At 46.3% G+C, this 13,601-nt stretch overlaps 1 protein-coding gene across 1 annotated transcript in view; it reads left to right on the top strand.

The window, feature by feature from the left end:
• The window catches only part of LOC124595040 (organic cation transporter protein-like), a 155,357-nt gene that overhangs the window by 127,623 nt on the left and 14,133 nt on the right, over positions 1–13,601 (top strand). The window contains exon 8 of the mRNA XM_047133603.1: positions 1,667–1,842. Within this exon, the coding sequence (XP_046989559.1) occupies positions 1,667–1,842 (176 nt within the window). The remainder of the gene's footprint in view (positions 1–1,666; positions 1,843–13,601) is intronic.

Here is a 13,601-nt window from a genome sequence, read left to right as displayed (position 1 = left end):
TTAAATCAAAGAGAAAGAAACCCTCTGCTGTTACCTGACATTGTCAGAAGGAGAGCGAGCTGTTTATCGATGTAAAAAAGATCCAAAATAGAATTTTTATAACCTGACTACTAGTTCCATCAAAGTTCTGTTGCCATCTTCACATCATCGGATATGTGAATTATAACGCCCCTAACTGTGGCACATTGCCATCTGGACATTGAAAACATGGAGACAGTACACTAAAATGAAAGCCGTAACTGATCAGCAACGCGCAGAGGCGTCAGATACATCAGACAGAGCACATCCAGTGCCGTCACATGTGTGTATGCTGAGCACGGAGCCGGTTAGCAACACACAACCATGTAACAGCAGTGGATGTGATCTGTCTGATGTATCTGACACCTCTGCGCCTTACTGATACAGTCATGGCTTTCTTAATGCACTACCTCGAAGTTTTCAGTGTCCAGATGGCAATGAGCCATACATAGGGGCTTTATAATTCACGTATCCGATGATGTAAAGATGGCAATAGAACTTTGCTGAAACTAGTTATTGCCGGCCGGTGTGGCCGTGCGGTTCTAGGCGCTTCAGTCTGGAACCGCGTGACCGCTACGGTCGCAGGTTCGAATCCTGCCTCGGGCATGGATGTGTGTGATGTCCATAGGTTAGTTAGGCTTAAGTAGTTCTAAGTTCTAGGGGACTGATGACCTCAGAAGTTAAGTCCCATAGTGCTCAGAGCCATTTTTGAAACTAATTATTATAGTGAAACTTCCTGCCAGATGAAAACTGTGTGCCCGACCGAGACTCGAACTCGGGACCTTTGCCTTTCGCGGGCAAGTGCTCTACCAACTGAGCTACCGAAGCACGACTCACGCCCGGTACTCACAGCTTTACTTCTGCCAGTACCTCGTCTCCTACCTTCCAAACTTTACAGAAGCTCTCCTGCGAACCTTGCAGAACTAGCACTCCTGAAAGAAAGGATATTGCGGAGACATGGCTTAGCCACAGCCTGGGGGATGTTTCCAGAATGAGATTTTCACTCTGCAGCGGAGTGTGCAATATCCTTTCTTTCAGGAGTGCTAGTTCTGCAAGGTTCGCAGGAGAGCTTCTGTAAAGTTTGGAAGGTAGGAGACGAGGTACTGGCAGAAGTAAAGCTGTGAGTACCGGGCGTGAGTCGTGCTTCGGTAGCTCAGTTGGTAGAGCACTTGCCCGCGAAAGGCAAAGGTCCCGATTTCGAGTCTCGGTCGGGCACACAGTTTTCATCTGCCAGGAAGTTTCATATCAGCGCACACTCCGCTGCAGAGTAAAAATCTCATTCTGGTAATTATTATAGTAATTGGATACGTATGACATGCGATCTGGGCAATAAAACTTCTGCTTTGGAAGCTTTTTTTGCACAGAAAACTCTCAATTCTCAACCTACTGTCAAGCCCTGCGAGTGCGTCACACAGAGACAATAAATTGTATTTTCTGCGGATACTCCATTTCTGAAGCCAAAATAAAAGTCTGACAGCAAATTGCGTGTACTGACATATACACTGAATTCTAAGAAGCTTTCGTAACCGCTCATGGGAATGATCTAGGAGTCGGCGACAAGTTAAACTGCAACATTTCTTCCTTAAAATTACTATAAAACGAGCAGTAGTTGAAGCCCGTCGCTAAGCAGGCTGCTCTCCTGTCGCAGGCATCGCGTCCGCGTCGCTGGCCATCATGGGCCGGTTCAGCGTCAACATCTCGTACAACATCGGGCTGCAGTACGCCGCCGAGCTGCTGCCCACCGTGGTGAGGGCGCAGGGCGTGGCGCTCATACACATCATGGGCTACGTCGCCACGCTCATCTCGCCCTTCGTCGTCTACCTGGTGAGTCTGCTCTCACATGTTGGCCTGCACTGCGGTACTGTACACCCTGATGCCCTCGCCACCAACATGGACGGCGACATGAACCCTATAGCACTAAAGAGAGGGGGCAGGGGGGAGAGGGGGGGAGGGCAGTGTTACATTGCAACTAGGTCATCTTAAACTTTACTACTCTAAATTTTATTCAAAGGAGGCCATAATTTATAGGTTGTGCACTAGCTAATTACAGTTATTAGTTTTCTAAAGGTACGTTACGTTCAGAATACGTACAACATGTCCTGTTTTACAACATATAACGACAATTTTACAACTCATAACGTTACTGGGAATGAAGTCATAATTCATGTTACGTATGCAATAATAACAAATTACGGGTATTATAACTCCAGGATTATCTTCCAAATAAAATGAGTGGAAAGTCTCCCCCTATAAACACTATTACACTACTGGCCATTAAAATTGCTACAAGAAGAAATGCAGATGATATACAGGTATTCATTGGACAAATATATTATTCTAGAACTGACATGTGATTACATTTTCAAGCAACTTGTGTGCACAGATCCTGAGAAATCAGTACCCAGAACAACCACCTCTGGCCGTAATAACGGACTTGATACAGCTGAGCAATGAGTCAAACAGAGCTTGGATGGGGTGTACAGGTACAGCTGCCCATGCAGCTTCAACACGATACCACAGTTCATCAAGAGTAGTGACTTGCGTATTGTGACGAGCCAGTTGCTTGACCACCATTGACCAAACGTTTTCAATTGGTGAGAGATCTGGAGAATGTGCTGGCCAGGGCAGCAGTCGAATATTTTCTATATCCAGAAAACATGCGGTCGTGCATTATCCTGCTGAAATGTAGGGTTTCGCAGGGATCGAATAAACAGTAGAGCCACGGGTCGTAACACGTCCACTGTTCAAAGTGCCGTCAATGCGAACAAGAGGTGACCGAGACTTGTAACCAATGGCACCCCATACCATCACGCCGGTTTGGCGATGACGAATACACGCTTCCAATGTGCGTTCACCGCGATGTCGCCAAACACGGATGCGACTATCATGATGCTGTAAACAGAACCTGGATTCATCCGAAAAAAATGACGTTTTGCCATTCGTGCACCCAGGTTCGTCGTTGAGTACATCATCGCAGGCGCTCCTGTCTGTGATGCAGCGTCAAGGGTAACCGCAGCCACGGTCTCCGAGCTGATAGTCCATGCTGCTGCAAACGTCGTCGAACTGTTCGTGCAGATGGTTGTCTTGCAATCTGTTGACTCGGGGATCGAGACGTGGCTGCACGATCCGTTACAGCCATGCGGATAAGATGCCTGTCATCAAGACTGCTAGTGATACGATGCCGTTGGGATCTATCACGGCTTTCCGTATTAACCTCCTGAACCCACCGATTCCATATTCTGCTAACAGCCATTGGATCTCTACCAATGCGAGCAGCAAGGCCGCGATACGATAAACCCCAATCTCGATAGGCTACAATCCGACCTTTATCAAAGTCGGAAACGTGATGGTACGCATTTCCCCTCCCTACACAAGGCATCACTACAACGTTTCACCAGGCAACGCCGGTCAACTGCTGTTTGTGTATGAGAAATCGGTTGGAAACTTTCCTCGTGTCAGCACGTTGTGTGAATGCTCTGAAAAGCTAATCATTTGCATCTCACAGCATCTTCTTCCTGTCGGTTAAATTTCGCGTCTGTAGCACGTCATCTTCGTGGTGTAGCAATTTCAATGCCCAGTAGTGTATTACAGTCCAAGCAAGACCTAGCTCGGTGTTCTGCACAAATTGCTCTTGAGCAGTAGTTACGAGATGTGTCATCCTTCATTTGCTCGAAGGCAGAGCTGAGCATACATTTCTCCCTTGTGATTCTTGTGGTTTCTACTCCTGCACAGGAGAATTTCTTCAAACAAATCAGCCAGTATGTTAGCATCAAAATCAAAATCAGAACCATCCATGTCGTGCTAACTGCAACAGCAAAAGGTAAGATTGACTCTGAACCAGGCCAATGTGGTATAAACTAGGACTCTTCTAACTGCAAACGCTTGCTATTTCACCTAAGGCAAATTCTAAACGATAAAGTAAATACGCTGACTATTTGAAAACAGCACGCCTTTACCAAACATTCGCAATATTTACAAGAGCACCAGCGTCAGTAAACATCTGAAGTCTGGCAGTAAATAATTCGGCGATTGTTAGCAACAATGTATGCCATGAAGTTTCACAAGAGAGTGTGTCACTCATGTGCCATTATTGGCGGGAACCGCGAAGATATACCAAATATAATCTTGAATTTAACGAGGGTTTAGTAATCTAGAGTTTATCCGCGACCTTTCTTTTGTCGTGAGTCTCCCGACTGGTCTGACACGGTTCGCCACGAATTTCGTTCTCGTGCCACCCTCTTCAACACAGAGTAGCATTTGTACCCTATGTCCTCAATTATTTGTTGGGTAGTTTCCAGTCTTTGTCTCCCCTACAGTTTCTGCCTTCTGTCGCCTCCTCAGGTACCATAGAACTTATTCCCTGATGTCTTAAAACATGTCCTACCATCCTGTCTCTTCTTGTCAGTGTTTTCTCTAGGTTGAGGAAAATCGTTTTCCTGCGTAGGCTCTTTTATTTTGAAGTAACCACTTCATTTCATTATTTAGCGATTAGCCAATTTCACCCTGTTCTGTCTTACCAAGCTACTATCTCAAACGTGAAACCCACGTATAAAAAGTAATAACTCTGACACTTACGCGGATCTGTCACTTTGTCATTATACAACACATTAAAATACGTTATTCTAACTATTTAAAAAGTATATTTTCATTTTAAGTACGAGAGGTGTCCAATAAGTAATGCAACACATTTTTTTTCTGAAAGCAGGTTGTTTTTATTCAAGATTCCAATACACCGTATAATTCCCCATTCTTTTGGACAAAATTTCCTGTTTTTCATTATAATCTCCGTTCAATGCGATGATCTTACGCCATCTTACTAGGAGAGCCTGTATGCCCGCATGGTACCACTCTACTGGTCGACATTGGAGCCAGCATCTTGCAACATCAATAACCTCCCCAACATCAGCGTACTGCTTCCTACAGAATGCATCCTTCATTGGGCTAAACAGATGGAAGTCGGAAGGTGCGGGATCCGGGCGGTAGGGTGGATAAGGAAGAACAATTCAATGAAGTTTAATGAGCTCCTCTCCTCTCGAGTGGGAAAACTTCTGTGAGGCCTTGCGTTGTCATGGACAAGGTGAAGTTTGCATTTTGGTGCCGACGAACACGACGCTGAGGTCGTTTCTTCACGGCCAGCACGCGGAAGGTCGGATAGGTTTGCGCGACCTTGCTGCGATTATGACAGACGCATCGCCCAACGATTCATCGTGCTTTTGTTCACGGCCAGGTCCCCGTAGACATTCTGCAAGCGTCTCTCAATACGAGGGTTGGAACTTAAATAGTGGCAACTATTTATTCACAACCGATACAAAAGAGTTACATGTTTGCACCTGTTACTGTCCTTCACAGTAGTCACCAGCGTTGTGTAGAACCCGTTGCCAGCGACGTGGAAGGCGTAGTATACCGCCACCAGAGCCTGCTCTGTTGATGGTGCGAATCGAGCGGTCTAAAGTTATGGTGATTCTCGTGTACAACTGTGATGGTATTATCCTAACGCATTACGTTCTTCCACTGCAGACCGTCAGTTCACAGTATTACTGTTCGTATTTGGAGCATCGCCTGCGATCAGCTTTGCGAACGAAGCGGCGACACTTTCTGCGCAACCCACCCATCATTTGCACGACAATGCGCGGGTGCCTACATCGCAAGCTCTGGCTGCTCTGTTCGGTCGATGGGACTGGCAAGTACTGTACCATCCACCATACTCCCCGGACTTAAGTCCTTGTGACTTTGATTTGATTCCGAAGATGAAGGAAGCACTTCGTGGCATTCGCTTCAGAACTGTTCCAGAGATTCGACAGGCAGTAGACCGCGCCATTCGCGCCATCAGCAGAACAGGCTCTGCTAACGGTATACTAAGCCTTCCACATCGCTGGCAACGGGTTCTCCACAACACTGGCGACTACTTTGAAGGACAGTAACAGATGGAAATATGTAACTCTTTTGTATCGGTTGTGAATAAATAGTTGCCACTATTTAAGTTTCAACCCTCGTATCTGCGATGCTCTGATTTTCTTCCAAAAGAAACTCAGTAACAGCTCTCTGCTTGGAGCGTAGCTGCGTTACAGACGCCATTTTGAAGACTACGTATAGCGCCGTAACTTATCGGAACTTCATGAATCTCTAGGGGCTTCAGCGGGAATATTCATCGATGTCTCACCACAGTTTCTGCATTTTTTAACCGAAGCTGACCGACAAAAAAGATGGTTGCCTTACTCTCTGAATGCCCCTCGTAGTTACAAGGCGCGTGAGGCTCGCGTTTATGAAAATACAATTTTGACGAAGTCAAAAAAACGTATTTTAATGGTTTGTATAAGGGCACAAAGACAAAAATCGTCACAATGGTTGCATTTGTTCCTTTTTACCAATGAATCTGTTATCTGATATATTAGCCCAAGGGGGTGAGTTCAGATATTCGCTAAATGATAAAATGGAAACGTCGTGTGGCTAGGGCCTCCCGTCGGGTAGACCGTTCGCCTGGTGCAGGTCTTTCGATTTGACGCCACTTCGGCGACCTGCGTGTCGACGCTAAATGATAAAATAAGGTGGTTATTTCAAAATAAAACAGCCCACGCAGGAAAATGACTTTCTTCGATAACTTCACAGTGGCTAAGGACCCATATATACAAAAGACTATTATTCCACATGTTCCTTTCTTTGCCGATTCAGTAAAGAACTTCCTCATTTCTCATCTTATCAGTTCACCTAATTTTCAACATCCTCATATACGACCGCAGCTCTAACGCTTCGATTCTATTCTTTCCAAGGGAGCGAAGTAGCGCTGTAGTTGGCACTCTGGATTTGCATTCGAGAGGACGACGATTCAGATGCCTGTCCAGCCCTACAGATTTAGGTTTTCCGTGCTTTTCCTGTATCGCGCAAGGCAAATGCCGGGATGGTACCTTTGACAAGGGCGCTGTCGATTTCCTTCCTCATCCTTCCGTAATCCGATATCATACTCCGTCTCTACCACGTTGTCGACAGGACGTTAAACCACAATCTTCCTTCCTTCTTCTTTTCCGGTTATCCCACAGTCGCTGTTTCACTGCCGTGGAATTCTGTGCTCCAAACATACAATCTCAGAAATTTCTTCCTCCAGTTAAGGTCAATATTTGATATTAGCAGACTTCTTTTGGCCTGCAATGCTCCCTCTGACTGTGCTTCTCTCCTTCTTACACAAAAAAAAGTTCAAATCTGTGTGAAATCTTATGGGACTTAACTGCTAAGGTCAACAGTCCCTAAGCTTACACACTACTTAACCTAAATTATCCTAAGGGCAAACACACACGCCCATGCCCGAGGGAGCACTCGAACCTCCGCTGGGACCAGCCGCACGGTCCATGACTGCAGCGCCTAAGACCGCTAGGCTAATCCCGCGCGGCCCTTCTTACATCAGTTGCGTTGTTCGTCATGAGCTATTTTGCTTCCACAGCAACAACATTCCTCAACCTTGTCTATTTCGTGGCCTCGCTAATCTCGTTTCTACTACTTCTCATCACTTTCATCTTTCTTCTGGCGTTACTAGTTAGGATCACACTGTCTTCTCAAATGTGTCGGTTGTTCGCTAAAAATTTGACTAACAGAATCTAGAACGTTATCCGGGACGGTTAATGTTCAACAGAAGCGAAACTAAAATTAACTGCCCTCCAAGCAAGTGTAACAGGTCCTTTAATGCTCTCGTAAACGTAAACTCCGTCCCCAGGCCAAAGGGTACCGTCAAAGTGCCATGTCATCCTCTGCCAATGGTGTCACTGGATGCGGTATGAAGGGGCGTGGCGTCAGCACATCGCTCTCCCGGCCGTTGGTTTTCGTAACCTGGAGCCGCTGCCGCTCCGTCACGTGACTACTTAACTTGGCTCGTGAGGCTGAGTGCACCCAGTTCAAGTCCTCCCACCAAGAAAAACATTCCTAGCAGGGCCGGGAACTGAAGCCGGGTCCTTAGCGTGGCAGTCAATCTCCAGACCACTCAGCTGTGAGGTCGGCGCATTAGCCATATTCCTTTATCCAACGCGCGGATTCGATTCGGGTCTGGCTCACTCTGCTGTCTCCCAAGCTAGCGCGCTGTGCGTTCCGCTACCCGAGTAGGATCTCTAATTTTCTCAGAGTAGATAGTTGTCGGGCAGGATCGACTGCATTAGCAGATTGTTTTCTGACGATGCTGTTGTGCACAGGAAGGTGTCATCAGTGGAAGATCGTAATAAATACGAGGGGCGTCCAATTGGTAATGCAACACTTTTTTTTATTCAGGAGTCCAATTCACCACATTATTCCCCACTCTTCTGCCTACAAAATCCAGTTTTGCAACATAACCTCCGTTCAAGGCACCGGCCTCACGCCACGTTACCGGGAGGGCCTCTATGCCCTCATGGTACCAATCCATTTCTCGACGTCGGAGCCAAGGCCTCTTGTAGTACGATGCTGAGTCAAACGAAAACCTTAAATTTTTTTAAATATTATTTATTGTGCAGAAGTGGTACAAAGCAATATCACTTTTCAACATAATCTCACCCACGCTCAATGCAAGTCCTCCAGCGCTTACAAAGTGCATAAACTCCTTTAGAAAAAAATTCTTTTGGTAGTCCGCACAACCACTCATGCACCGCGTGGCGTACCTCTTCATCAGAACGGAACTTCTTTCCTCCCATTGAGTCTTTGAGTGGTCCAAACATATGGAAATCCCTTGGGGCAAGGTGTGGTGAGTATGGTGGATGAGGAAGATACTCAAAATGCAGGTCTGTGATTGTTGCAACTGTTGTACGGGCAGTGTGGGGCCTTGCACTGTCATGTTGCAAAAGGACACCTGCTGACAGCAATCCACGTCGCTTTGATTTGATTGCAGGCCGCAGATGATTTTTTAGGAGATCTGTGTGTGACGCACTGGTAACAGTGGTCCCTCTAGGCATGTAATGCTCCAAAATGACGCCTTTTTCGTCCCAAAAGAGCATAACCTTCCCTGCTCATGGTTCTGTTCGAAACTGCTTTGGTTTTGGTGATAAGGAATGGCGCCATTCCTTGCTCGCTCTCTTCCTTCCCGGTTGTCGGACGTGAACCCAGGTTTCGTCCCCCGTAACGATTCTTGCAAGGAAGCCATCACCTTCTCGTTCAAAGCGCCGAAGAAGTTCTTCACAAGCATCAACACATCGTTCTCTCAGCTACCGTGGCACCCATCTTGCGGAAACTTTGTGAAACTGGAGCACATCATGCACAATTTGGTCTGCTGACCCATGACTAATCTGTAAACATGCTGCAGTGTCATTCAGTATCACTCGGCGGTTTTCCTTCACTAAGGGTGCAATGTTCTGTGGAGTCACAATTAGTTGCGCTTGACCTGGACGAGGAGCATCTTCCACTGAAGTCACACTATTTGCGAACTTCCTACACCATTCGTAGACTTGCTGCTGTGACAAACATGCATCACCGTACTGAACCTTCATTCGTCGATGAATTTCAATAGGTTTCACACCTTCACTATGCAAAAACCGAATAACAGAACGCTGTTCTTCCCTGGTGCAAGTCGCGAGTGGGGTGGCCATCTTTATACTGATACTGCCACGTTATGTGTGCATCTGCACTATGCTGCCACCTACAGGCCATTCTGCACGCTGTTTGTAGCACGCTTACCAACTTACACGATAACGGCACCAAATTTCGATTTGTTACTACAACTTTAAGGTTTTCATTTGACTCACCCTCGTATCAATAACTCCCCATAATGCACGTACCGCTTCCCGCAGAGTGCATCCTTCACTGGGCCAAACAGATGGAAGCCTGAAGGTGCGAGATCCGGGCTGTTGGGTGAATGAGGAAGAACAGTCCAAAGACGTTTTGTGAAATACTCTCAGGTGCGCAGGGGTGTGTGAAGCCTTGCCTCGGCATGGAGCAGGAGAAGCTCATTTGCATTTTTGTGGCAACGAACACGCTGAAGCGAGTCTTCATTTTCCTAAGGGTAGCACAATATGATACCACCTAACAAAGACGTTAATGAGACGACGCAATCAACAGGTCTTATAGCTGGAGCCACGAACGACGGCTGTCAAGTTTAGGTTGGTTCGGCCCACGTGCGTCACGCATTCTTCGAAAACCAGTGACCGTTCAGTAGTATTGTGAGCGCTCTGCTGTTAATGCCGCAGCAGATTCGAAAATTAAACGTGACCGTAGCGAGTTGTTTAGTGAATTTCTGTTCTATTTGTTGCGAATTGTCATCGCTGATGGTGGCGGAAAGTGATAAATTCTGCAGAAGCAAGCGAGAGATATAATTTGCAGGATATACATTTTCTTCGAGCGGAAAGCACGCCCATGAGCATACCGCAACTGTCATTTCGAATCGTCAACAATGCAATCCCCATCTGTGCCTCGACTTGCGCGAACTGCCATTCTTCGTGGATCGGACTATGGTGGAAGGACTGGGTAACAATTTGAAAGTAGTTTTTTTCTATTATATCTTGACAAAATTTATTACCACCACAATATAGTTCACCAATAAATTACAAACTTTCGATAGTTCCTTTCTTTTGACAATAGACCATTTACTAACTGTAAGAATTAACTTTTTTCTTTTATATATATATATATATATATATATATATATATATATATATATATATATATTTATTGTTGTCTTCAGTCCTGAGACTGGTTTGATGCAGCTCTCCATATATACATTCGCACTGAAATGAGGATTGACACATTGTCGGATGAACCATTCGCAGGAGTGTACCCGTGGCGGCCAATCAGCTGCTGATAGTGCCTGCACACGCTGTAAATGGTACGGAAACAACTGGTTCTCTCGTAGCACTCTCCATACAGTGACGTGGTCAACGTTACCTTGTACAGCAGCAACATCTCTGACGCTGACATTAGCGTTGTCGTCAACTGCACGAAGAATTGCCTCGTCCATTGCATGTGTCCTCCTCGTTCTAGGTCTTTCCCAGTCGCGAGTCATAGGCTGGAATGTTCCGTGCTCCCTAAGACGCCGATCAATTGCTTCGAACGTCTTTTTGTCGGGACACCTTCGTTCTGGAAATCTGTCTCGATACAAACGTACCGCGCCACGGCTATTGCCCCGTGCTAATCCATACATCAAATGGGCATCTGCCAACTCCGCATTTGTAAACATTGCACTGACTGCAAAACCACATTCGTGATGAACACTAACCCTTTGATGCTAGTACTGTAGAGCAGTGAGTCGCATGTCAACACAAGCACCGAAGTCAACATTACCTACCTTCAATTGGGCCAACAGGCGGTGAATCGAGGAAGTACAGTACATACTGACGAAACTAAAATATACAGAGTGTTACAAAAAGGTACGGCCAAACTTTCAGGAAACATTCCTCACACACAAAGAAAGAAAAGATGTTATGTGGGCATGTGTCCGGAAACGCTTACTTTCCATGTTAGACCTCATTTTATTACTTCTCTTCAAATCACATTAATCATGGAATGGAAACACACAGCAACATAACGTACCAGCGTGACTTCAAACACTTTGTTACAGGAAATGTTCAAAATGTCCTCCGTTAGCGAGGATACATGCATCCACCCTCTGTCGCATGGAATCCCTGATTCGCTGATGCAGCCCTGGAGAATGGCGTATTGTATCACAGCCGTCCACAATACGAGCACGAAGAGTCTCTACATTTGGTACCGGGGTTGCGTAGACAAGAGCTTTCAAATGCCCCCATAAATGACAGTCAAGAGGGTTGAGGTCAGGAGAGCGTGGAGGCCATGGAATTGGTCCGCCTCTACCAATCCATCGGTCACCGAATCTGTTGTTGAGAAGCGTACGAACACTTCGACTGAAATGTGCAGGTGCTCCATCGTGCATGAACCACATGTTGTGTCGTACTTGTAAAGGCACATATTCTAGCAGCACAGGTAGAGTATCCCGTATGAAATCGTGATAACGTGCTCCATTGAGCGTAGGTGGAAAAACATGGGGCCCAATCAAGACATCACCAACAATGCCTGCCCAAAACGTTCACAGAAAATCTGTGTTGATGACGTGATTGCACAATTGCGTGCGGATTCTCGTCAGCCCACACATGTTGATTGTGAAAATTTACAATTTTATCCCGTTGGAATGATGAAACTAAAATGGGCTCTAACATGTAAATTAAGTGTTTCCGGACACATGTCCACATAACATCTTTTCTTTCTTTGTGTGTGAGGAATGTTTCCTGAAAGTTTGGCCGTACCTTTTTGTAACACTCTGTATATTTTAGTTTCGTCAGTATGTACTGTACTTCCTCGATTCACCGCCAGTTGGCCCAATTGAAGGTAGGTAATGTTGACTTCGGTGCTTGTGTTGACATGCGACTCACTGCTCTACAGTACTAGCATCAAAGGGTTAGTGTTCATCACGAATGTGGTTTTGCAGTCAGTGCAATGTTTACAAATGCGGAGTTGGTTCAAAAATGGCTCTGAGCACTATGGGACTTAACATCTATGGTCATCAGTCCCCTAGAACTTAGAACTACTTAAACCTAACTAACCTAAGGACAGCACACAACACCCAGCCATCACGAGGCAGAGAAAATCCCTGACCCCGCCGGGAATCGAACCCGGGAACCCGGGCGTGGGAAGCGAGAACGCTACCGCACGACCACGAGATGCGGGCTGCAGAGTTGGCAGATGCCCATTTGATGTATGGATTAGCACGGGGCAATAGCCGTGGCGCGGTACGTTTGTATCGAGACAGATTTCCAGAACGAAGGTGTCCCGACAAAAAGACGTTCGAAGCAATTGATCGGCGTCTTAGGGAGCACGGAACATTCCAGCCTATGACTCGCGACTGGGAAAGACCTAGAACGACGAGGACACCTGCAATGGACGAGGCAATTCTTCGTGCAGTTGACGATAACCCTAATGTCAGCGTCAGAGAAGTTGCTGCTGTACAAGGTAACGTTGACCACGTCACTGTATGGAGAGTGCTACGAGAGAACCAGTTGTTTCCGTACCATTTACAGCGTGTGCAGGCACTATCAGCAGCTCATTGGCCTCCACGGGTACGTACACTCCAGCGAATGGTTCATCCATCAATGTGTCAATCTTCATTTCAGTGCAAATGTTCTCTTTACGGATGAGGCTTCATTCCAACGTGATCAAATTGTAAATTTTCACAATCAACATGTGTGGGCTGACGAGAATCCGCACGCAATTGTGCAATCACGTCATCAACACAGATTTTCTGTGAACGTTTGGGCAGGCATTGTTGGTGATGTCTTGATTGGGCCCCATGTTCTTCCACCTACGCTCAATGGAGCACGTTATCATGATTTCATACGGGATACTCTACCTGTGCTGCTAGAACATGTGCCTTTACAAGTACGACACAACATGTGGTTCGTGCACGATGGAGCTCCTGCACATTCCAGTCGAAGTGTTCGTACGCTTCTCAACAACAGATTCGGTGACCGATGGATTGGTAGAGGCGGACCAATTCCATGGCCTCCACGCTCTCCTGACCTCAACCCTCTTGACTGTCATTTATGGGGGCATTTGAAAGCTCTTGTCTACGCAACCCCGGTACCAAATGTAGAGACTCTTCGTGCTCGTATTGTGGACGGCTGTGATACAATACG

Source organism: Schistocerca americana, chromosome 2, assembly GCF_021461395.2.
Source record: "Schistocerca americana isolate TAMUIC-IGC-003095 chromosome 2, iqSchAmer2.1, whole genome shotgun sequence".
Taxonomy (NCBI): domain Eukaryota; kingdom Metazoa; phylum Arthropoda; class Insecta; order Orthoptera; family Acrididae; genus Schistocerca; species Schistocerca americana.
This window is presented reverse-complemented; position numbering and strand designations above follow the sequence as displayed.